At 32.0% G+C, this 21,746-nt stretch overlaps 8 protein-coding genes across 8 annotated transcripts; 2 read left to right on the forward strand and 6 right to left on the reverse strand.

Moving 5' to 3' along the window:
- Window positions 1-563: 563 nt before the first annotated feature.
- FG386_000174 (uncharacterized protein) lies at window positions 564-1,970 on the reverse strand (the record flags this gene model as incomplete). Its single annotated transcript, XM_067339485.1, has 1 exon — window positions 564-1,970. The coding sequence occupies one exon, from the start codon at window positions 1,968-1,970 to the stop codon at window positions 564-566; it is 1,407 nt and encodes a 468-aa protein (XP_067198283.1).
- A 761-nt stretch (window positions 1,971-2,731) lies between these two features.
- Window positions 2,732-3,633, forward strand: FG386_000175 (uncharacterized protein; the record flags this gene model as incomplete). Its single annotated transcript, XM_067339486.1, has 4 exons — window positions 2,732-2,740; window positions 2,774-2,890; window positions 2,960-3,077; window positions 3,164-3,633. 4 exons carry the CDS (start codon window positions 2,732-2,734, stop codon window positions 3,631-3,633), a joined length of 714 nt encoding a protein of 237 aa, XP_067198284.1.
- Window positions 3,634-3,810: 177 nt separating this feature from the next.
- Window positions 3,811-4,179, reverse strand: FG386_000176 (uncharacterized protein; the record flags this gene model as incomplete). Its single annotated transcript, XM_067339487.1, has 3 exons — window positions 3,811-3,857; window positions 3,881-3,939; window positions 3,983-4,179. 3 exons carry the CDS (start codon window positions 4,177-4,179, stop codon window positions 3,811-3,813), a joined length of 303 nt encoding a protein of 100 aa, XP_067198285.1.
- A 721-nt stretch (window positions 4,180-4,900) lies between these two features.
- On the reverse strand, window positions 4,901-7,288 carry FG386_000177 (uncharacterized protein; the record flags this gene model as incomplete). The annotated part of the gene is made up of 1 exon (XM_067339488.1): window positions 4,901-7,288. The coding sequence occupies one exon, from the start codon at window positions 7,286-7,288 to the stop codon at window positions 4,901-4,903; it is 2,388 nt and encodes a 795-aa protein (XP_067198286.1).
- Window positions 7,289-8,905: 1,617 nt separating this feature from the next.
- Window positions 8,906-11,539, reverse strand: FG386_000178 (uncharacterized protein; the record flags this gene model as incomplete). The annotated part of the gene is made up of 1 exon (XM_067339489.1): window positions 8,906-11,539. The coding sequence occupies one exon, from the start codon at window positions 11,537-11,539 to the stop codon at window positions 8,906-8,908; it is 2,634 nt and encodes an 877-aa protein (XP_067198287.1).
- Window positions 11,540-13,954: 2,415 nt separating this feature from the next.
- On the forward strand, window positions 13,955-14,500 carry FG386_000180 (proteolipid subunit of the vacuolar ATpase; the record flags this gene model as incomplete). The annotated part of the gene is made up of 1 exon (XM_067339491.1): window positions 13,955-14,500. The coding sequence occupies one exon, from the start codon at window positions 13,955-13,957 to the stop codon at window positions 14,498-14,500; it is 546 nt and encodes a 181-aa protein (XP_067198289.1).
- A 591-nt stretch (window positions 14,501-15,091) lies between these two features.
- FG386_000181 (uncharacterized protein) lies at window positions 15,092-15,340 on the reverse strand (the record flags this gene model as incomplete). Its single annotated transcript, XM_067339492.1, has 1 exon — window positions 15,092-15,340. One exon carries the CDS (start codon window positions 15,338-15,340, stop codon window positions 15,092-15,094), a length of 249 nt encoding a protein of 82 aa, XP_067198290.1.
- Window positions 15,341-15,848: 508 nt separating this feature from the next.
- On the reverse strand, window positions 15,849-21,464 carry FG386_000182 (uncharacterized protein; the record flags this gene model as incomplete). The annotated part of the gene is made up of 1 exon (XM_067339493.1): window positions 15,849-21,464. One exon carries the CDS (start codon window positions 21,462-21,464, stop codon window positions 15,849-15,851), a length of 5,616 nt encoding a protein of 1,871 aa, XP_067198291.1.
- Window positions 21,465-21,746: the final 282 nt, after the last annotated feature.

Raw genomic sequence — 21,746 nt, forward strand, 5'->3', positions numbered from 1 at the left:
GCAGAATTTCAATTAATAATAGCATCTTTTCCACTCTGAAGCATTTTTCTTATTTATTTCGGTATTATCCAAATGAATAGTGTAGAAACAAATATGTAATTAGTGGTGTTTAGGTGAATTAAGCTTCATAAAAAAAGGTTTAATAATAAATTGTTTTAGACTGAATTTAACAAAAAAAATCAGGTTTTTTTACATAGCTCAAGTGAATATTTCTAGTTAAAGTGTATGGGATTAAAGAAATAACATGAGTTTTTAATAATTGCCATACTTGACTTTTTCTCTTGAATATTTTATATATATGAAGTTTAACCCTGTAAATTTACTTTGTAACTTTTAGGTATATGGATAGTGACATTATTAAGAGAAGAAAATAATCAACTAAATAATGATTAAGAATAATATTTAAATACTTTTCTCATCAACTATATTTAGTTTTACCATTACGTTAATAACCTTACACTTTATTATTTACTATCATCTCATATAGAGTAAATAAATAATTGAGTAAATTAATAGATTATTATTCATTTTATTCTATCTTCTATACCGTCGCTCATTTACTACTAATCTCGAGATAATACTTGAGTCTGATTTTCATTTTGGTCTGCAGCGTTCCTTGAGATATTGCTTAACGATGAACTGAGGTTCTTAACAACCTCGGTGGCATTTAACCTTCCACCATGAGGAATGGCATTAGAGAGAGGCTCTGATTCCTTTGATTCAGAATCAGATAAAACGCTTGTTTCCATGATGGCTGAAGTAATGTTTTTAATATATGGAATATCATTTAAATTGGCCGTTATATTTTTCACTTCTCTCCTTTCAATAATGTTACTTAATGCCTCGTTATCTGTTATATTTCCCAAGAGTCCCTTTCCTTCAAAAGTGCCGTTCGGTAATTTAATAATACTAGATAATTCTTCAATTATACTTACGTTCGTTGAATTATTATTTACTCTTCCTGGGACGTATGGGATTGTCTTAATCATGCCTTGGACAGTTGCCTTTGTATCATCTAAGTTACTCAATATAAGTCCGGAGTTTCCCAAGATTCCGCCACTATTATTATTGTTTTTTCCAGATAAACCATCGTTATTTTCCTGATTGCCGATATTTAATCTGCCTTGTAATGATTTTGCTATACTCGAAAGAACTCCTTCTTCCTCTTTATTTTGTGACCTCACTTCTATCATCTTCCTTGATTTTCCTGAAATATGTTTTCCCTTGTTTCCAAATAAAGACGACTTAGATGAAACGATGCTTGATTTACCCGTACTATTTTCAGTCTCTAAATCAGAAGAAGACTCGTCTTTATTCAAACTTTCCACAGGCTCAGTTGCCGGCAAACTGCTAACACTGTCACTTACTAACTCTGTTGAGGCTGCTTCATCCTCGCTCTCCGCTACTTGTGTTGAATACGTTGATGAATCAGAATTATCGATATCTTGTGCTTCCGAAGTAGTGGCGTTAGTGGTTGTGCTAGTTTGAAACTTTAATAATTGGGTTGGATTAGATGAAATTCCAAAAAGTGGTAAATTTAAACTTGGAATTTTTATAATTGGGATTGAACTTAATGCAGAAGAAATAAAATCAGGCTTGCCTTTTGTAAGGTTTCCTATAGCACCGTATGCAGAATCTAACGAATTTGGTCCTTCGAGCACTCTTTTATGAGTCATTTGCGATAAATGTGTGAGGAAGTCTGGACATGTAACATTTGCAACGAGTTGCAAATCTTTATTTATGCATTTTGCTATCCCAAATAAACAAACATTTTCGTATGTTTCTGCATCCGTTGCACAGACGGGTGAGTATTCTCTTGAACACGTAACATGACATGGGTTTGAATCATCCACTGAAGAACTTTTATTCGCAACTCCGCCATTATTGCTCGAGAACTGACGGAATATTCCTGTTGCTGAGGCCCCTACTACAATTGTTGCAAAACTGAAGATATGTCTTTTGCTAAGCATCCTTGTTTAGAATATGCTAATAAAATAATATATATGTTTGTATAATATACAATATGGTTATCTTATAAATTTATTTAGCTATTTCTTTTAAAATAAATAATTTATCTTAAAACTGAATTTAATAATTAACATACGCATCCGGATAATGCCATTGTTGCATTATAAGTATTTCATACTGCATTATAATTTTTAATTTACGTCTCAAAACCACTGTTTTCTCATTTTTTTAATCTCGTTTTCGTGTCATGCATGCATTTTCAGTGTCATTGTATACAACTTTAATGCACTTTTATTATTTGTAAAAATTGTCCACATGCATTTAATTTGCATGTAGTACTTAAAAACTAATATATTCGTATATAATTTTTTCTTCATGAGCTCATAATAATGAATTATTTTAAATGAATAGCGGATTTCGTGTAATTGTCAAATAATACTCAACTTTACGTGTTTAAAGCGAGCCATGAGTGCTATAGCTAGAATTTTTTCACTTTAAGCTACAATACTTGTTTTCTCCTAGATTTATTTTAAACATTCAATCACCGTCAGAACAGGAGTTTCGCGCGCCACGTAGTGGTTTGTGCCAAGCTAAATTCATGTCACTTCTGTTTATTGATCAAGTAGTTAAATAACTCAGTTAAGTTAATAAACAGTTTTTATTCTTTTGCGGATATTAGTATTTTGACAGAGAAGGAGGTGATTTTTATTTCCTTTTTTAATTTTAACTCGATTTTGTCTTTGCCAGGTAGTATATATTTGAAATGAGCGATGTAAGTTTAAATATGATTGGGTGTATAATGTAGATTAAGGATAGTGGAGATGAAGATAATCTATTTACTCCTCAGTGCTCTATCATGTTTTGGTTACGGGAGTTAGAGGGTGTTATATTCGTCTCACTGATAAAGGATAAAATAAGAAGGGTATATATATATTACACCTAATTTATATTAGTGATGTGACACTAGATATTTTTGTTTAATCTTATTTAGAAAAAATACATTAAGATCATTCCTGAATCAATAGCTTCCATTAAAAATTTGATAAGTGACATGAACATTGATAGTTATGACGACAGGATACTAGACCAACTTTTAAATGTTGCGTTCTGTAAGTTTAATGTATAATTAAAAGAATAAACAATAAAGTTCTCTTTGATTTCTAAATATTTAAATATATAAATTGGCAAATCACAGCTATTAGTCAAGAACTAATTATAAAATCGAATGAATATACAAAATTGAATTCAAGATTTAGAATTGAAGAAAATGATGCTAAAATGGCGATTTCTAATTACATAAATTCGAACATAGTTAACCAGAATTCGTTTTTATTGAATAAATCAATCTCAAACGAAATAAATTCAATACCTCTGCCTAGTTTTCCGAGTAAAGGAGTATCTAAAATATGGCTTCCACCTGATGATGAAATGCACATCACTCCGGGATGGCATGTTAATTCCTCAGATGCAATTAACGGCATTGAAGACGATAATAATTTAGATAATAAAAATTCTTTAAATAACATTAAAAAAACGCCAGAAAACGGTTTAAGCAGTGATTCTGGCATGAACGATAACGCTCAAAATGGGAATATAGATTACTTGAATAATCCTAGCAACGATTATGGAGGAAAGAAAGGCATTAGTTTAGGCGACAACAGGTAAAATCTGAAGTTAGTGACATTAATTGCATACTTTACCTTTGTAAAATAGCTAAGTGAAATTAACATTGGATTTAGTAATAATAAATATAGTTTAATTTACTTGTTGAAATTTCTGATTCTATTGAGTTCAATGCTACTTTCTAGTGATAAGTAGCAGCAGTGACATATACTGTAGTTCTCATCTGTAATTTACATTATTATTATTATTTGAAAAAACAGGATGATCTACTTATAAGTATTAAACTCACCTTTTAATTTACACTGAACCTGTATGTTGGATTGTTTTGGCTTATCACATCTATAGCACCTAATTTTGAAGTTAATTTATTGCGGAAATAACCTAAACTTACATAAAAAAGAATAAATTATTTTTCTTAATTGAAAACTTCAGTTTGTCCAAATTCTTATCTAAATAATCCTTCTGATTAGGTGGAAATTTTTTCAAAAGTTTGATTGCCTGGTTCTTCTCCCTCGTCGTACTTGTCGATTTACCGAGTATTTTAACGAGCTCGGATTTAGTTTGTTTTTTACTCAGTTTTTCTGACATTATGTTCCTTTGATATTAAACCTACTTTGTGTATCTAATTTATTCGTTATAATACATGCAACACAGGAATAAAGTGCTTTTATAATCAACAACCAAAGATTTAATTTAGCTATCGTTAAACAATAACTTCGTTTAATTTTGCTACTTTATTTCCTTGCACTGTTTATGTGAAAAAGGCAGGTAATCTGTACATACAGTGTCGAAAGAAAGAGGTAATTTATATTCAAATATATCATGTAATTTATACTCAAACACTAACTGCATTCACTAGGTGAATTAAATTGATTTCCGAGTATATTTATATGCATTATGGTAAATTCAATAGTGTTTCCCGCCAAATGAACTGTGAAGTAATATTATTATGCACTCACAAGAGTGAAGAATGTACGGGATTGTTTTAAGAGGGTGAGTACACTCGGTGGGTATTCACATAAGTTATATGTGTTCAGAGAAGCTATTAACAGACAGGTTTGCAACTATAGTTGAGGGTTAACGCGTAACGCAAGGTGTCAGTCACAGTTTGGTAGAAGTAAATTAGCAATACAGCTATAAGGGCATGATAATATTGGAGTTCCGAAAAAAGTTCGGATTTTTAAATAAAATCCAGTCACTTTACCCGGATAAGTCAGATGAAAGTTACGGAAAACCCAATAGAGTACAAGTAGATATTTAAGTGTTGGTCACGGAGAGGCGAATTGCTGAATGTCATGGTTCAGCTCGCTTAGTCACTGCTCGAGTCGCTTGAATCATTATCAATTGGGAAGTTAATGTCGTCGAAAACCTCCTGCCACATTTGTTCATTGGCCGTTTTAGAGTTCACGCTGTTGTATAAGTCAATGTGTTTGTAGTTGAAAACAAAGTCATCGTTGTTGTTAAACTCAATTGATTCAAAAGGAGAGTGATATTCCGTGCACATTGGATCTTTATAAATTGGATTTCTTGCATTAATGTAACAGGGTTTGATCCAAGTGTATATTATTGTTTCTAGCCAAAGAATCGTCAAACAGGGTATATTTTTCTCAATTGCATTGTGGTATTTTTGAGTGTAAAGCTGTTCGCAAATGCAGTAATTTGGTGTAATTGAGTTTGAGTCTAAAATCTTGTTTTTAATGTCATTGTTTCCACTAGTATTGTCGTCTAATACAAATGACCCGAAGTACCTGCACCATTTGTATAAATCTGTTTCCTTAAAGTCGTAAAAGAACTTGTTTTTAAAACCAGTAAACTGTATTTTGGAATTAAACAATACATTTTTCCTCATAACTTTTATTATATTTGAAACATTGGGTGCGTATTTGAATACGTTTTCTATAATATAATTGTTTCGATCATTTATGTATTCAAATTTACTGTCATCTTGCGTTGAAATACTTTTATTAAACTCTATAAAATAAGCCTCGTGAATAGACTCAAGTATTTTTTGAAGTATAACCAATTGTTTGTCTTTCTCGTCCCTTATTATTTCCTTAATTACTTGAAAAAGCTTAACTGTGAAAAGTGCAGAGTCGTTTTCGATTTTAGAGTTTTTTTCATCTTCAAAAATAGAATTTTCAGTAACCCCTGACTCCTCCTCTGTTTCAGAGCCGTATTCCCGTCTATATCTTTTCCTATTCAAGTATCTGTTCCATTTGTTGTTCGCCCTGAAAATAGAAATGTACCTTGAAAAATTGTTTGGATCATTCGGAATATTGTTGCTTGGGAAAAAATTATAAGGATAAACTTTTAAGAGAGAATTGATGTCGGTCCAGGCTTGCTCAATGTCATCCAATATAATAAGGGTTCTGTGGTCATGTGGGAATAGCGTACTCATGCTTTTTATATTTGAGTCTACGAATCCGTTGTTTCTATAAAATATCCTTTTTGAATGGAAAAAACGAAGTTCAGGATCTAGCATTCTCAGTGACATATATGCGTGATACTCGGTTCCCATAGTATACATATATATCTCGTATTTGTCTTTAGAAAGCACTTTTAACATGTTCAACACTCCTGGTCTTAGTTTGTAATAGCCGAATGACCAATTTGAATCGGTATTGTACGGTATGCAAAATATTAGGCTTTCTAGCAATTTGAAATACAAATCTTTGGTTTTGACGTCAAACTCCTTGTCATTAGCGGTAATGTAATGTGGTAAAATGTGAAGGCCTTTTGGTAACAATTCATTTTTCGTCGACTTTTTTTCCATCAGTACAACACTACCAAAGTACCTGTCATATGTCTCATCGCTAATTCCACAATTCATAATTGTTTTTATATCTACATAATGCTCATAAAGCCATTCCTCTTTTGACTTTTTACCACATTCTTCCTTAATCAAGGGTGTTTTTCCGTTGTTTATGGAGTTATTCTTTATTTCAGGTAAGTTGGAGCTTGCGTGAATAAGAGTGTTGTCTAAATCAAGTACGAGACTTAATTTGTTTTTTAAATATAAAAGCTCGTATATAAAAAGCTTCTCCTGTTCGTTTACGTACTCCCTGTTAAATTTTACATGTACGTCGTTTGAAATAAAACCTGCACTTATAATATCATTCGCGGAATTTGCCTTTTTATTTTTTGTCAAATCGTCAGAAAAAATGTCTGTATTAGAAGCGTTAGTGTTTGAGTCACCTTTTGAGTTGTTATCTAATATGTATCCGCATTCAACGCAAATCCCACTCACAAATGTATTATGATCGCACAAATAATAACCAAGACAAAGCTTTCTGTTGACATTTGACCTGCTTTCCGGTGATTCACATGCTGACTCAAAGTTTAGTGAGAACACTCTTTCTTTCCCATTTGAGTCGTTACTCTGGAATTCGCTGTAAGTATTCCCATAATTAAACTCGTTATTATCTTCATTGTCGTCAATGCCTATATAGTGAATCGTATTGTCGCCTTCATTTATTTCCTCCTTAATTATTCTACACTTTTTTGACGTATAGCAATCTCCTATCCTTCCGCTACACGTTGACTTTATCCTACTAATCAACTTATTGTCCTCGTTATATATCTCAAGTATCGTCTCTCCGGGCTTTATTTTATCATCTATGTACTTTCTCCATTCAAGTCTGATCGGAAATTCTATCGCTTTTCTCAAAACGCTTACATTAATCTCATTTTTATTCATAGCAAGGAGACTTGTATAAAAATTCAATAATTAACCAACCTCAAAGGCAATCTCAATTACTATACTTTCTACTGTTCACTGACTCTATTCCCCACTTTGTATTTAAATTGCTCTCGCTACATATATGCGTATATATCCGATAAATGTGAAAACCTCAATTCAAGTCGCTCTCCGTATCTCACAAATTGCACCTGCAAATAAATACCGAAGCTTTTAAAATATAATCCTAAGTTGTATTATAAGTTTTCTTAAATCGTCTTTACATTTTCACTAACATTCATGGAATTTCCATTTGGCGGCAAAACGGGTATTTAATTTATAGTTAATACATGGGGCAGCCTGGATCTTTTGATTTTAAATGTGATACGACGTAGGAGGTCTTTATCGTTATTATTGATATAGGAGACGCTTGCTCGTTTTAGTTCACTTATGGTCAGAGGCTCCTGAAGTTAAATGGGCATTTGTTTTGTTATAGGGTAAGGCATAAGAAGCATCACAGGCGTTGGCAATTGGAACGATACATGGCTAAATTGGCGCCTTGGACAATAGAAGCAAGACTTTGGAGTTGTATCTATTCTTTTCCTGTTAGACTCTTTGACTTGAACAAATACCAATTCACGTGACTCGCCTTAATTCCACTCTCCAGGGGACGTTGTTCGCAGCTAAACAGGCGAGCAGGATGTTTGGGGTCTAAAAGACGTACTGGTACGCTTCTTGTATTGGTTTAACTAAGGAAGGAAGTATAAAACACAAAAGGCAATGAGTGTCAGAGTGAACTTATAAAATAAACAATTGAGTAAATCTTGCTATTTAAGTTATTTCTCCAATTCACCCCTGAATAAAACAAAGAGTCAAAATGGGTGTCTTCAAATAACTAAAACAGCCTTAATCAATCCATAACTTGTTCTATTTTGTTCAAAGCAACGATTGCTACTAAGTTCTATAAAACGTTATGTTTGCCTTAATTTAGTCCTAAAGCTGATTATTAAAGCGAAAAATAAGTCACTTTATTCAATGTTCATAGTAGAGCGTTAGGTGTTCTGAGTAACGCTTGTAATTGTGATAATGGCGATAATCACAAATAATGAAAGTATGTGAAAGGTGAAAGAAACATATTTGTATGAAGAGAAGAGAATACAACTGTCCCTTTCTTTTTTCTTATATTTGAAAACTACCAGTTTACTGATTCATATTACTTCTAGGAGACTTATATTCGAATATACGCCATTCACTAGTTCTATGCATTCGTTAAATACTTAAACCTTTTACTCATTAAACTCAGTTTAATAGTGTATTCCAATTCTTTAAATTTATAAGTTCAATTTCCCAATGCTTATATGTCTAAATAGACGGTAAATATTGCCTTTCCTCGCACTTACAAACTGACTGTGTTTTTACAATGGTAAAACAGTAGAAATACATTCTTTGCTTTTTGAAACTCTCAAAATAAAATATAAAGATATTCACAGCCTTGCATGTGTGTGGAGATACGCAGCTATACATTAACGTAAACTGGAATAACTTCACCATATTTCTGTAAATGAGTCTTAATTTCAGTTTGGAGTCATAAGATATTCAATATAATACAATGCAAACGGCATTTTCGACATCTACTGATTATACTGAATTATTTCCAGATTTTGAAGAAATAAATGGGAAACCAAATGATGTAGAAACACCTTTACCTATCCATATAGAGGCGGTGGACGAAGAAGAGGAGCTATTAATTCCTGAAGATGCAGATGTGGAGGTTGAATCGGAAATTGGGACGGATGTATCTGACAAAATAAGAGTAGCAGAATTTGAGTTTCTGGAGGACGCAGACTCTGGGTTGGAAACTGATGTAAGTGTCTGATCCTCAGTAGTGTCTGTCAAAGAGGTTATCCTTGGATAGCAGCTCAAAAAATGGTCCGAGTCTGAAACTGGAGGAGTCCTAATACCACCTTCAACTTTTGATTCGGACCCTAAAGATCTCTTTGAAGCACCACTGAAAGTGGTTGTCTTGTCCGTTTTGGCTGTAATGCCAAATGCTGAATTGCAGTCCCTGTCTGTTTGGCTTTCCCGACCTACATGATAACCATCGCTCAATCTTATGCTTGACAAGTTACTGCTACTGCTAAAACTGCCTTTGTCTCCGACATAGCCAATGTTGTTGCAATTTCTGTGGTTACTACTGTTCGTATCCGAGGTGTCGGTGCACGTCAGTAGTCTGCCACATCTTGATTCATTGTTGTATGGAAGCAACTCCGTAAAAAACCCTCTATTCATATTACATGCCATATTGGAGTCTAAAAAATCTTTCCCCTTTACACTGCTTTTCTGTGTCCCTTCTGCTTTCATGGATGAACCAGAAACACAACTGTCGAAATTGGTTCCTACACTGCCAGCATGAGTGGATGAACTAGAACCGGAACTGAAACTAGTGTTTATACGACCGTTAGTGGTATTTCTATTGCCCCCAATGCCGCTTTTTCCAGAAGAAGAAAGCCTTAAACAAGTACCTTTTCGAAAGGGATCACCGTAGTTGATATTGTTAACTTCCCTTTCACAAATAGAAGATACCAAACCGTTTCCGTTGTGGTTGCGATCGGACCCACAGTTCATGGAATTAATGATTTCACCATGTTCGCTGTTCATTCCATTTGAACCTAAATTTTCAAAGCTATACGATCCACCAACCCCAATGGCGTTTATTACAAATCCACTGTTTCTTGCCACGCTGCCACCTATTCTAAGATTCGAGTTAGAAAGACTGGTCGAAACATCGTTACGAGACTGAACGAGCTCGTCTTCTGAAGACTCGCTTCTCGCTCTGCCATCTCTTATAGCAGAGACTCCCACAATGTTATTTCCCAAAAGTGTGGAAGCTCCTCTTTCCGAAACACCGTGTACTTGAGCACCACCGACGTTAGTGCCATAGTTATTAATGCTGTAATTGCTCATATTTGCGTTATTTCTATCCGTAAAAAAGCTGTCTTGCTCATCATTTTGATGCTCAGGAGAGCCAATAGGAAGCTCCTTAATGCCAAGGCTGGGAGAACAAGGCTCATCGGATAGTCTTAAATTAACTACAGTTCTTCCAACTTGTAAAGACAAGTTATGATTGCTTTCAATGGCTTGAGGTCTTCTTACGGACACAAGTGTGCCGAACTTGGAGTCGTGATCCTCCAACATAAAATTCTCGTTTCTATATCTGATTGTAGCATGGTACCTTGAAATGCTGACGTCAGAAATTCTAACATCAGACTCATGTCCACGTCCGAGTTTAAGATCTTTTTTCTCAGCCATGCTAACGACGTGAACCCCTCTGTGTACATTTCCGTATATATTCTCTAATACAATAAATGGAGGTCTGGTTTTGGGCAAATTCACTATATTCACTCTAGAACCTTTAATAGAGGCTGATGACGGAAGAGGACTTTTGCAAAGCTCACATTGAAGTTGTCTGAAAAAAAACGTATCCCTTGAATTGTTGTCGTTAGTTAAGTTAAGCCTTCCGTTGATCCAGTGTCTAAGACATTCGAGATGTACGAATTTTATAGATCCTCTGCACTGACACGGACACAACAAAGGATCGTCCTCCTGCTCACCCTCAGTTAAACATATTCTACATTGCATTGTCAGAGACTCATCTAGTGTCGGCTCTATAATGCTTGTTTCAGTCTCATCTAATCTCAATTCAGGTACCTGATCACCAGTTCTAACTAACTGTTTAACTCTAAGTTTAAATCTACCTAATTTAACCAAATCATTCTGCTGAAGAGCATACGATTTATTTGGAAGATCTCTAACTATTAACCATACCTTTTTTGGAATTAATTGCTTGTCATTGCATACACCAAGACTTCTATCTGCTGGAAAAGCTATATATTTTCCATCTATAGTTGTTTTAATTGATAATAAGTAATCTCCTTGTGAAGGCAATTCGTCTTCGTCTCCTAAAATCATACACTCCGTGCTCTGTCTGAATATTTTACTGCTCTTATTTATTAGAAATTTTTTATTGTTTATGTGATTCGCCTCATAGTCGAATAATTCATGAGAATCTCTGGACCATGTTGTCGTCTCTATAATTAAACCCGTGCCTCCCCCAATCATTCCGGATGCGTTAATATTTTCCATACTATTCCCTGAAGAGGAGGATGTCGTCGTAGTTCCTCTTCTAGCCATCCCCAACATGTTTGTCATATTATCTTCCTGTGGACTGTCTTCACCCATGCTAGCATTAATGTTAATTTGATCTATATCCATAATAAATGCTTAATATACAATCTACGACTTGCTCTTATATATAAACAATAACGACAATGTATTGTTATATTGTATCCAATCTACTATAGTTATTTACCACTTACTCCTTTATTTCCCTTAAATATATATATATATATATATATATATATATATGTATTTAAATACCACTTATTTAAGTCAATTCTATTCCATTCACAAACAAATAATATTTATATTAAAGTAGTTGTTCGTGATTCTCTTTTCTTCAAAATGAACATGTATATATATACATATATACATGTATATATATATATGTATATATGTATATATATACATATATACATATATCACAAATACATATATTTATACATTTATGGAATATGCTTCGTATGTATTCATAATACACATACTCTAACACTATATAAATTTATATATTAATTTCTTAGTACATATATGAATGAACATACATATATATACAGATATATTTATCACTGAATTAAGAGATGTTTTTTTCACTATTTGTAGAGAAAAAAAATATTCGAATCCAATACTGTTGCAGATGAGTTACTTCCTTCACAAAATAAAATACTTATGTTAAGTTCCTCTTATTTGCACTGAACTTTTAACTGTATCAATATCTTCGATTAAATTTATATGTCGATGCTATTTCCACTTTCTTTGTATAAATTAAAAAAAAAGAAGGGAAATCCCATAAATTCCAACCACTTCCTTTATTTAAAGTTCCTTATTACCTATTTATCCCCCTTATAGACAGGCTCCCTTTTTCAAATCTCACTCTGCGAAATATACTCTTTGTATTTCTAATTATGTATCGAAGTCACACAATGCTCCAAAGAAACCCTTTAATTTTTAAATTTTATACACTAACTTTTATAAATGCGATTTTTTAATTCTCTCTCTTAAGGAACTTTATTTTCTAAACCTTACTCATTATAATTGAAATCAGAGGGTATTATCCCTTATTTTCTGTGTGTTCAGATGTGGCGCCTTTTCAAGGTCCCGAGGAGTTAAAAGTTTTTAATATTAGAGGGGTAAATGTGCGGGCAAAAAGTGGGGTTGTTGTATATTTTAAAGTTTAACAGAATAATTTAAACTAATAATTAAAGTTAAATTTCAAGGTAATTTGAGTTAAACTGTAAAAAGTGTAGTTTAGAAGTAGCCATATGATATTATTCTTAAATTTAGTTAAGAATTAGTGGTGTGGTATGGTATTGCGAAATTTTTTTGTATTCTTTTTTTTTTTATCTCGCCCTACCAGTGCCATCTGCACAGTTGATTCAATGTATATTTCTTTCTCCGAATGCACTATATAACTGCCCCTGGTTTTTCTGTTGACATTAAAACATTATCATACCATATGAAGAGCCGAGAATCGGATTAAGAGATGTAGAATGGCTAATTAGGTTTGCATATTTTTCACGTGCGAGAAATTTGTAGTCCTTTACTTTCGAATCGTTTACATAACTCCGCAAATTCCATCTATTACATGTCATCTCTCTAAAAACAAGTTAATTGGAACACCAAAAGTGTCTGAAAAATCGTGAAAATAAAAAAAAAAGTCAAGGCATAATTGAATATAAAAGTAAAGAAAGCAAAAGGTATCATAATCTTTCATTTAACAAGGAATCTGTAACGAAAAATAAGTAAAGAAATGCAACCAACTTGTGTAAGTTATAAGTAAACTAAAACAACTGTTATATAACGACAGACCACCTACTGCCTTATTAACATATTTAATACAACAATTTGTTTTAATTAAACAACACATTTCCAACGTTATTTTTTCTCACCCCTCTAAATGACTCGCTCTCTACATAAAACTCGTTATATTTATTATTTATCTAAATCAAAACTACAGTGGGTAAGAAATTTCAACTTGCATAGTAAATAATCAACTACTAAATGCCAAGTATAGGAGTTTTTCTACAACATATGTATTTTCATTATTGCAACCATTAACATGAAATTACAACCTTTATTTTTCGTTATTTTGCTTAATGTATATTTATCAATTGTAAATACCAGTTAGGCGGGCACACAGGCGGGAATAATTGTTAATATTGCACCAAATAAATTAGCATAATATACCTTTAAAGCTATTAGAAAATACTATATTTAATTTAAAACTAACTTATTACTAACAAATTAATTAAAGAAATAAGATTGAAAAAAAATGGAGGCAAAAATTAAAAAAAAATAATTGCAAGGGACAATAGAGGTTGTCAAAGGAAAATCTATAAGGCAAGAAAAAAGGATAAGAAAAAGCGAAGACTAAATAACAAAAATACAATTACTCTAGACTATAGGTGTCCAACCATCAAGGAATCTCTATCCAATAGGTTGTTAAAAAGACAATATCGGGCGCCAAACGTTTCTATTATAAATACATTATTGAGATTAAATATAGGAATCAGAATGAGTTATCATTCATACTCTGAAGTATTTTTATCGATACCACCGTTACACTTTGCATATTTGGGAGTAGTGTTTTGTATAGTTCTTTCAACTTTTGGAGCAGGATGGGGAATCTTCACAACAGGTAATTCTCTTGTAGGGGCAGCACTCAGATCTCCAAGAATTCGCTCCAAGAATCTTATTTCGGTTATTTTCTGTGAAGCGACTGCTATATACGGAGTTATTGCAACTTTTTTACTTGTAGCTAAGATAAAATCGATTCCAGACATTGATTTGGCATTCGGCCAACCAAAGAATGCTTGGGAGGCTCAAATAGTTAAATCATCTTGGATTTTACTTTGTTCAGGACTAACTATTGGCTTATCTAACTTATTTTCAGGAATAAGTGTTGGAATAACAGGTAGTTCCACCGCCCTTGCAGATGCTCAAAAAGCAGAGCTCTTTTCAAAGATGCTCATTGTTGAAATTTTTGCAAGTGCTTTGGGCCTTTTTGGTATGATTGTAGGTTTCTACCAACTTTCTCTTGCTGAATTCCCATCTAGGTAAATAGATTGTCATGAAAAAGGGCAGTATTTAAATTGAAGAACGTTGTTTATGAATGAGGAAACATTATATATTATAGTAATTGAAATTCATGAATACTTAACTCTTGAATAATATACAAATTTAAGTGTGCTAGATTAATATTATATCAAATTAATTTATTTATTTTAACTAATTTTAATGATTACCTTTTTAAACTCAGTTGCTTACTTTGAGCAAAGTACGGTGTTTCTGTTAATTTTACTCCAAGCTTTTTTTTCAGTTTTTATCTACTTTAATGCTCATTTTTAATTATTTTTATTTATTTATAACATTTTACAAACACGTTTCATTGACAAACACATCCTTCGTGGATATTAATTGGGAAAAACCTATTCAAATAGTCATTAGAAAAAGCAGATAATCACCTTAAATGGGATAAAAACGTAACACAAACGATATACAATTTAGTGTAGTACAAATGTCCCAATATATAATATTGTATCTATTAAACTTATAAAATGTTAAATTCTAATGGAATACAAGAATGAATGAACTGGCATTCCAATTTTAATTTTTATCAAATAAATTAGTGCTTTATTTTTCCTAGTCCTCCTAGTACTCCTTCATTATTTGAGGAGCTTTCTCCTCAAATTTTGTCGGAGTATCTGTATCCATAGCTAAACCAACAATAAATATTATTAATAAAGTAAATAAAGAAACAAATAACATCGCCGATATATTAAATGGAGTTACCCTCAAGTTTCTCTGAATTTCGGTCTCTTCTATTGCTGGTTTATCCTTGAGTTCAGCTAAAACGCCAACAAGTAATAATAAACATAAGTATATTGCCTTTTTTAACATTATCAGTTATTATTTTTATAGTAAAATACTTCCTCTATTCAAAGACGTTAGGATATAGTTGAACCTTTAATCACGGAAAATCAATGCTTAAAATATCCCTTTTATCAATTGTTGGCTTTAAAATGAGATTTACATCAAACGCCACTTCAATTCTTATTATTTTAGTCAGTTTACAAGTAAAAGATTTTATTCCCTTTGGTAAAATTCTCTTATTGCCCTTATTACACAAAAAAAAACTCGGTGAGCACAAACAAATCATTCTAGGTAATTCTTGAACATTCCCGCAACTTTAAGCGCCTGTTTTTTATCAGGCCTTTTAAAATAAATGTTGGCGGAAATAATACATAAAAAAAATAAATAAAACTCATCAAGAAAAAAAAAATAAGAAAACAAAAAACTTCATTGACTAATAAAGATGAAATCAGAAATATTTTAAATTAAACTATATTAGTTTATGTATGACTTCTCTCCGTCTTTAGATAGTTTGTGTTAAATATAGACGATCTCATTAATTTTTCATTTTAAAGTTAGGAAAATCATGCAATACTTTGTGGACAGACTGTATATCATTGCATGCATGTGCAATGGCTAATGCAGGTATAGGTTTGATATTTGACAAAAATGCACTGAAAAATCTTTTAACTACATTATAGAAAAAAAATTCCGATATTTTTATACTTGAATTTAGTACCTTGTGTGATTTGGATTCAAAATAAATCAAGTTGTTGTGGATTCGTTGATTGACTTGAATAAAGTGAGGATCTTCTTTTAATAGGGAAAAAGTATTTTGATTAATGCCAAAAAAGTTAAATTTTGATTGAATAACCAATACTAGATTCTTAAAGTTTTCTGATAAATGATAATTACTTGAATCAATGTTCTTTTCGTCATCAAACCATAAATATTTGTATTTTTGTATGCAGTGAGAGAACCAAGAATTAAAATCTAAATCAAGATATTCGCACATTATCAACAAATCTGTCCATTCAATATTAATCAACTTTAAAATAAAATGGTATTCAATGATACAATCAATTTTGCTTATGAACATAATACAATTTAAATTTGAATTACTGCTCACGTAATATTCACTTACAATTGATATACTGTTGTTGTCTTCTTGTTTGGAAAGTGGAATTTTTAAACTAACAGTTGATGGTTTTAAAATAATGAGTATAAATTTAATCAGACTGTCCGAAAGTCTAAGGAGAGTATCATAGTTTGTAACATTGACACCTAAAAGCATGTGGTGCAGTAAATCCATTGAATAGTCAAATCTGACAGAATAGGGTCCATAGAATGACTGCAACAATGTTAAATAAAGCATAGAAGTTTTAAAATCTTGGTTGTATAAACAAGACGAAAATACTTCAATGGGCCTTAAATTAACAATTGGAAATATTATACAAGGAGAAATAACAGAATCTATTTTCCTGGTAATTGATATTATTAAATGAGAAAAAAGTCTAAATTGGACTCTGTTATTTGTGTTATTGTTGTTTATATTCAAAGTGTTAATAATATAGTCAATTTTTTCCATAAGCTTTTTAAAGTTCTCAGATTCAGAAATTTTTTTTTTAATGAGACTTAATAAACCAAATTTACTGCAGTTATTTGATCCATACTCGGATAATTTAATGTTTGATAGGTATATTTGTAATACATCATTGATATAATAACTAATTAAATCTAATTCATCATTCTTACATGATAACAATGGTTTTTCATTGTTTAAATATATAATAATTCCAGAAACCACTTCTTTAATGAGTGTTTTGTATTCTTTGCACGTATTTGAAAGAACTTCAAAAAGCATGTTCTCAAAAATATTAATTAAGATGTTAAACACTTCTTCAAATGGATAAAATTTCAAGTATTTTAACATTGGAATGATGAATTTATTAATTAATGTATATTTATCAGTTCCACTTGAATTTATCTGCAAGTCTCGAACCAATGGTGATATTATTTGATTTAGTGTGAACTTAATCCTAAATAGATTTTTGCTAAATTCATTTACCAGTGAAATCCCATTTTCATTCACCTCTTTGATGTGTATATTTGAATTCGATTCCAAAACTAATAAAGAGCCAAGTTGCGGAATAAAGTTGACTAAATAGACCAAATTACAATTAAAATTAAAAGACTTAACTAGTATTGGAGCCTTCTTTTTCTTATTGGCTTTAACCAAATGATCATTATAGTTCTCGTTGAAACTGCATTCATCAAAATTAACAGGGAGAACAAATATATTGCTATCCTGGGTAATATACCAAATTAATCCAGATATATTGGAATCGGTATTATTGTGAAAACTTGATTTTAATTCATCATTATCGGTAAATTCACTACTGCAAACTTTATTTCCGAGTCTATCAATCAAATAGTCCATTAAATTGTTATTGAAAATAATATTTTTAACATCAAAATTTTCAATTAATTTGTATTCATTTTTCAGAAGTTTAAAAATAGCGTCAAAATTACTCGTTAACTCGCCAATCAAGTTATCTGCGTTAATCACCGGATTATCTTCAGATTCATCCTTGACTTTTTTTACTTGGAAATCGTATTTTGAAATACTGTAGTATCCAAACTTTAATATTTTATTAAAATTATAGGTCTCAAAATTTGACTTACTAATATAAACAGTGTCATCATCAATTCCTTCATATTTAATTGAAAATGGTGTATTATCCGGAATCAATGATTCCAAATGATACTTGCACTTTTTATTCAATGAATTTTCGAGATTTCCATGAAAAATTACCAATTTAAAGAGACGGTAACTGCTATTTAGAACCAGAATAACAGCTAAATTGGAGTTTTCCTGTATTAGGAGCATGTCAATTGGATGACAAACCCATTCCAGTGAAAGATCAATTAACCACTTAGTCTTCGTTGGAGCTGATTCTTTGTTTTCTGAATCCGATTCATAGCATATTAGCGAGTAATTTTTATAATAAACGATAAAAGAGTTGTTAACATCTTTTTTACTATTAACTATTAATATTGGGGTGGAACAGAATGGTATAATTCCAACCACGTTTTTAATGTCAAGTGAATTCCTAATATCAAAAAAAACAATGCACAAATCACAATTATTCTCATTTGATTTGTTATTAATATTTAATCTGTCCTCGAGATTACTAGTGTATTTTTCATACATCAAGTTTTTCTCGAAAACAGACATCTCCCATAAATCATCACTACTTGTAATTAAATCATGAAAAGTAGTTAATAGCAAGGAGGAATCAACCACTAAAAACAACAAGTAGTCAGTTACCCATCCAAAAGGAAGATTTGGTTTACAGAGTAAAAGTTCATGAACTACGTCGCAAAACAATCTCCATCTTGAATTTGTAATATCAAATATTGCACAAGCCCTAAATCCACTTATTAATAAATAGTTCCCACTTTTATTTAAATATGCTTCTTTTATAGACCAATTATGATTTATATATATAGATGGTGGAGTTTGGATACTTTCCAGTGATAATTCTCCGGTGAATACATTGAAGCTTGATAATATTGCATCAGAATCATCACTTACATTACAAACACTTCTTGAATTGCAGTGATCAACTTTATTCTTGTGTGTTAAGTTACTTTTGTCGCAGTTATAGTATGATAGGTCATTAATAGCGCGAACGCTTCTTTTAAATTCATCTGAAGGAATTAAAACTGAATTACAATTCAAAGAGAAGTCCTCTTCATTCAAATTCTCTGAGTTAAACTCCAAATTTAAGTTTCTACTATTACACTGAGCTATGCGTATGTTATCAGTTCCAATAAAAACAAGGTTCTCGCATGAAATCCTATTGTGTTCATTCTCGAGAGAGCATATTGTCGAGTTAGAAGTAATTAACTTATAAATTGGTATCTCAATTAGTTGACTGTTAATAGCATCACAATTTTCGTGATCGTGACCTTTTATTTGAATTAATAGACCAAAATCGCTCGAGATCATTTTTGAATTTATAATTGTAACTAAACAATCAGACAGAGAATTCGATTTATCATGGTAAATATTAGAATTAATATTATCAGATTTTATATTGCAGTTGTTTAATCTCTTGTTTTTATTGCACAAGCCTATAGTAAAGGTGACTTTCCCAGTTAATATGTCAATAGCCATAATCCCATCTTTATTCAGGGTTAAAATGATAAAATTACTGTCACATATTACTTCTAAGTTAATTGTGTCAGATAGTATTTTGTTTGTTAGTCCTTCAATTACTTTTGAGAGTTCTAAACTAAACACACACTCGATATTAACATTTATCGAATCTCTAATTAATGTGAATATCTCAATTAGGTAGTTGTTATCTTCTTTCTCATAGTCAAAGTCGCACTTATTTCTATGATTAGAGTCTCTGTGACAATCGTAGTCATTTTCACTATGAATTACGTGCTCAATTTTATTCATTCCACTAAAAAGTTCACTTTCATAATCAACAAGGCAGGTGTTTGTGATTGAAACAATTAAAGGTTGATTGTTCTTTTCCACAACGCTGTATTCAATAACTCCATTGGCTTTTAGTATCAGTCCAATCAGCATATCGTCACTTTTACTGTTCAATTCAGAATCAAGGTTTTGGGACAGACAATCCCCCGGAATTGTACTGGAAAAAGAATTTCTCCAAGAAAATAACAACAGAGAATTCCATGGTCTAATTAATAACGAAATCCAATCGAGACTGATATTATATGAAACACAGCTAGCTTCAATGTTTGTGTACATGTCACCCTCAAAATTGTAGTCCTTAATACCGTACTTGCTATTTTCATAAATCAAATGATCAATGATGCTTTGGTAGTTGTTGCATTCAAACTTTGAACTTGGAAAAAAAGTTCCATTCCTCGCTTTTAATGCATCATTAATGTAATTAGAGGTAAACTCCCTCTTCATATTGTCTAGCTTTATTTCCCTATTCAAATCACCTTGTACAGATTCAAGTAAAAGACTGCTGATACAATTGCCTTGAGTAAAACTTGGCGACAGTACAGGTAAAAGTGAGTTTGAACAAAAATTGAAGCTGACAGACTCCCGTTTTTTCTCACTTAAATTGAGGTTAAGTCCTCTTTCTTCATCGTTTATTTGATTATAATTGCCAGAAACGCCATTAATCTGCAGATTAAGTTCTTTAAAAGTAACAAACTCGTTTAGAAGAATGTTCCTCCTCTTGTTTGGATTTGACACCGGAGTCAGCACTAGAATAGGGTACCGATAAAGAGCGAATAACAGTACATAGTCCATAATGTTATTATCATATATCAACTCAAATGAGCTATAGTTATAATACAAGTTAACTACTTTATTTAAGCAAATTTTGCAAAATGAAGTCGAAAACTCGATTTTTTTATCTGAATCTTGAGTTTCATTTTCCCCTGTTTCACTAAAACCCGTATATCCCAATTTATTCTTATTCACAACCGTACCAAATTCATTTAAAAGCTGAAATGAAAGCAATTCGTCCTCGAACTTGTCTATAAGTTCGTCCGGAACATTTATGCTTGGAACTTTAATTAACCCATTTTCTATTTCTTCAGTCAAAAAGAAAAACTTTCTATCCGAGTTGTTACTTTTAAACTCAGAATTACCCAGCTCGATTCCACTACAATTCATTGTGTTGTCTTTTATGTAGGTATCAGCATTTCCGAGGCCTCCACCATTTTTGGAACTCCAGCTGTTTTTGATTTTAAAATCGTCACCATTACGACTCGCAGTGTCACTATAATCATCCTTGTCCTCTTCATATGTTGGACTCGTAAAGTCACTTTTAAAACGATCATTTTCAGAGGAAAAATCCAAAGGCGAAGTTAAATTTAGATTATAAATAAGAACATGCTTGTTTGAAGATGCACCAAGAACAATAATTTGGCTATTTCTGCTCCATTGGATCTTTCCATTGAATGAAACAGTCTCATCCTTTTCGCCTATCACTTCGCGATCCAAATATTTTCTAGCAACGAGAACTCTATTGCGTCTATTGCTTACTATTTGCACTGAATTGTATGAAACAATTGCAATGAAATTTTCGCATGGACTTATCTTGATTCCAATAATGTCACCCTCTACAATGCCGTCGTAAACCCTCTTGTTGCTTACCAAAGGAAGCAGCATTATATATCAGTTCCAGGGACACCACACTCTATATGTAAAATTAGTATCAGCAGAGCTATCACCTTTCTTCGAACTCCGCCAGAATTGCTTAACCGCACATAAATTAGTTCTTATTTGCAGATCCTCACATCAACGCAAGTGATATGTGTTGTCCTCCGTGACAATAGGGAGAAACACACCACAGTTAGCAACAAACTTAGGGTGGCCTCTGGAAACAAAAGTTGTGACTGCAAATCAGATAAACGAGAACCGTTATGAATAATTCATGTTTATCAAGGAGGC

Source organism: Cryptosporidium ryanae (assembly GCF_009792415.1).
Source record: "Cryptosporidium ryanae isolate 45019 chromosome Unknown contig_11, whole genome shotgun sequence".
NCBI lineage: Eukaryota > Apicomplexa > Conoidasida > Eucoccidiorida > Cryptosporidiidae > Cryptosporidium > Cryptosporidium ryanae.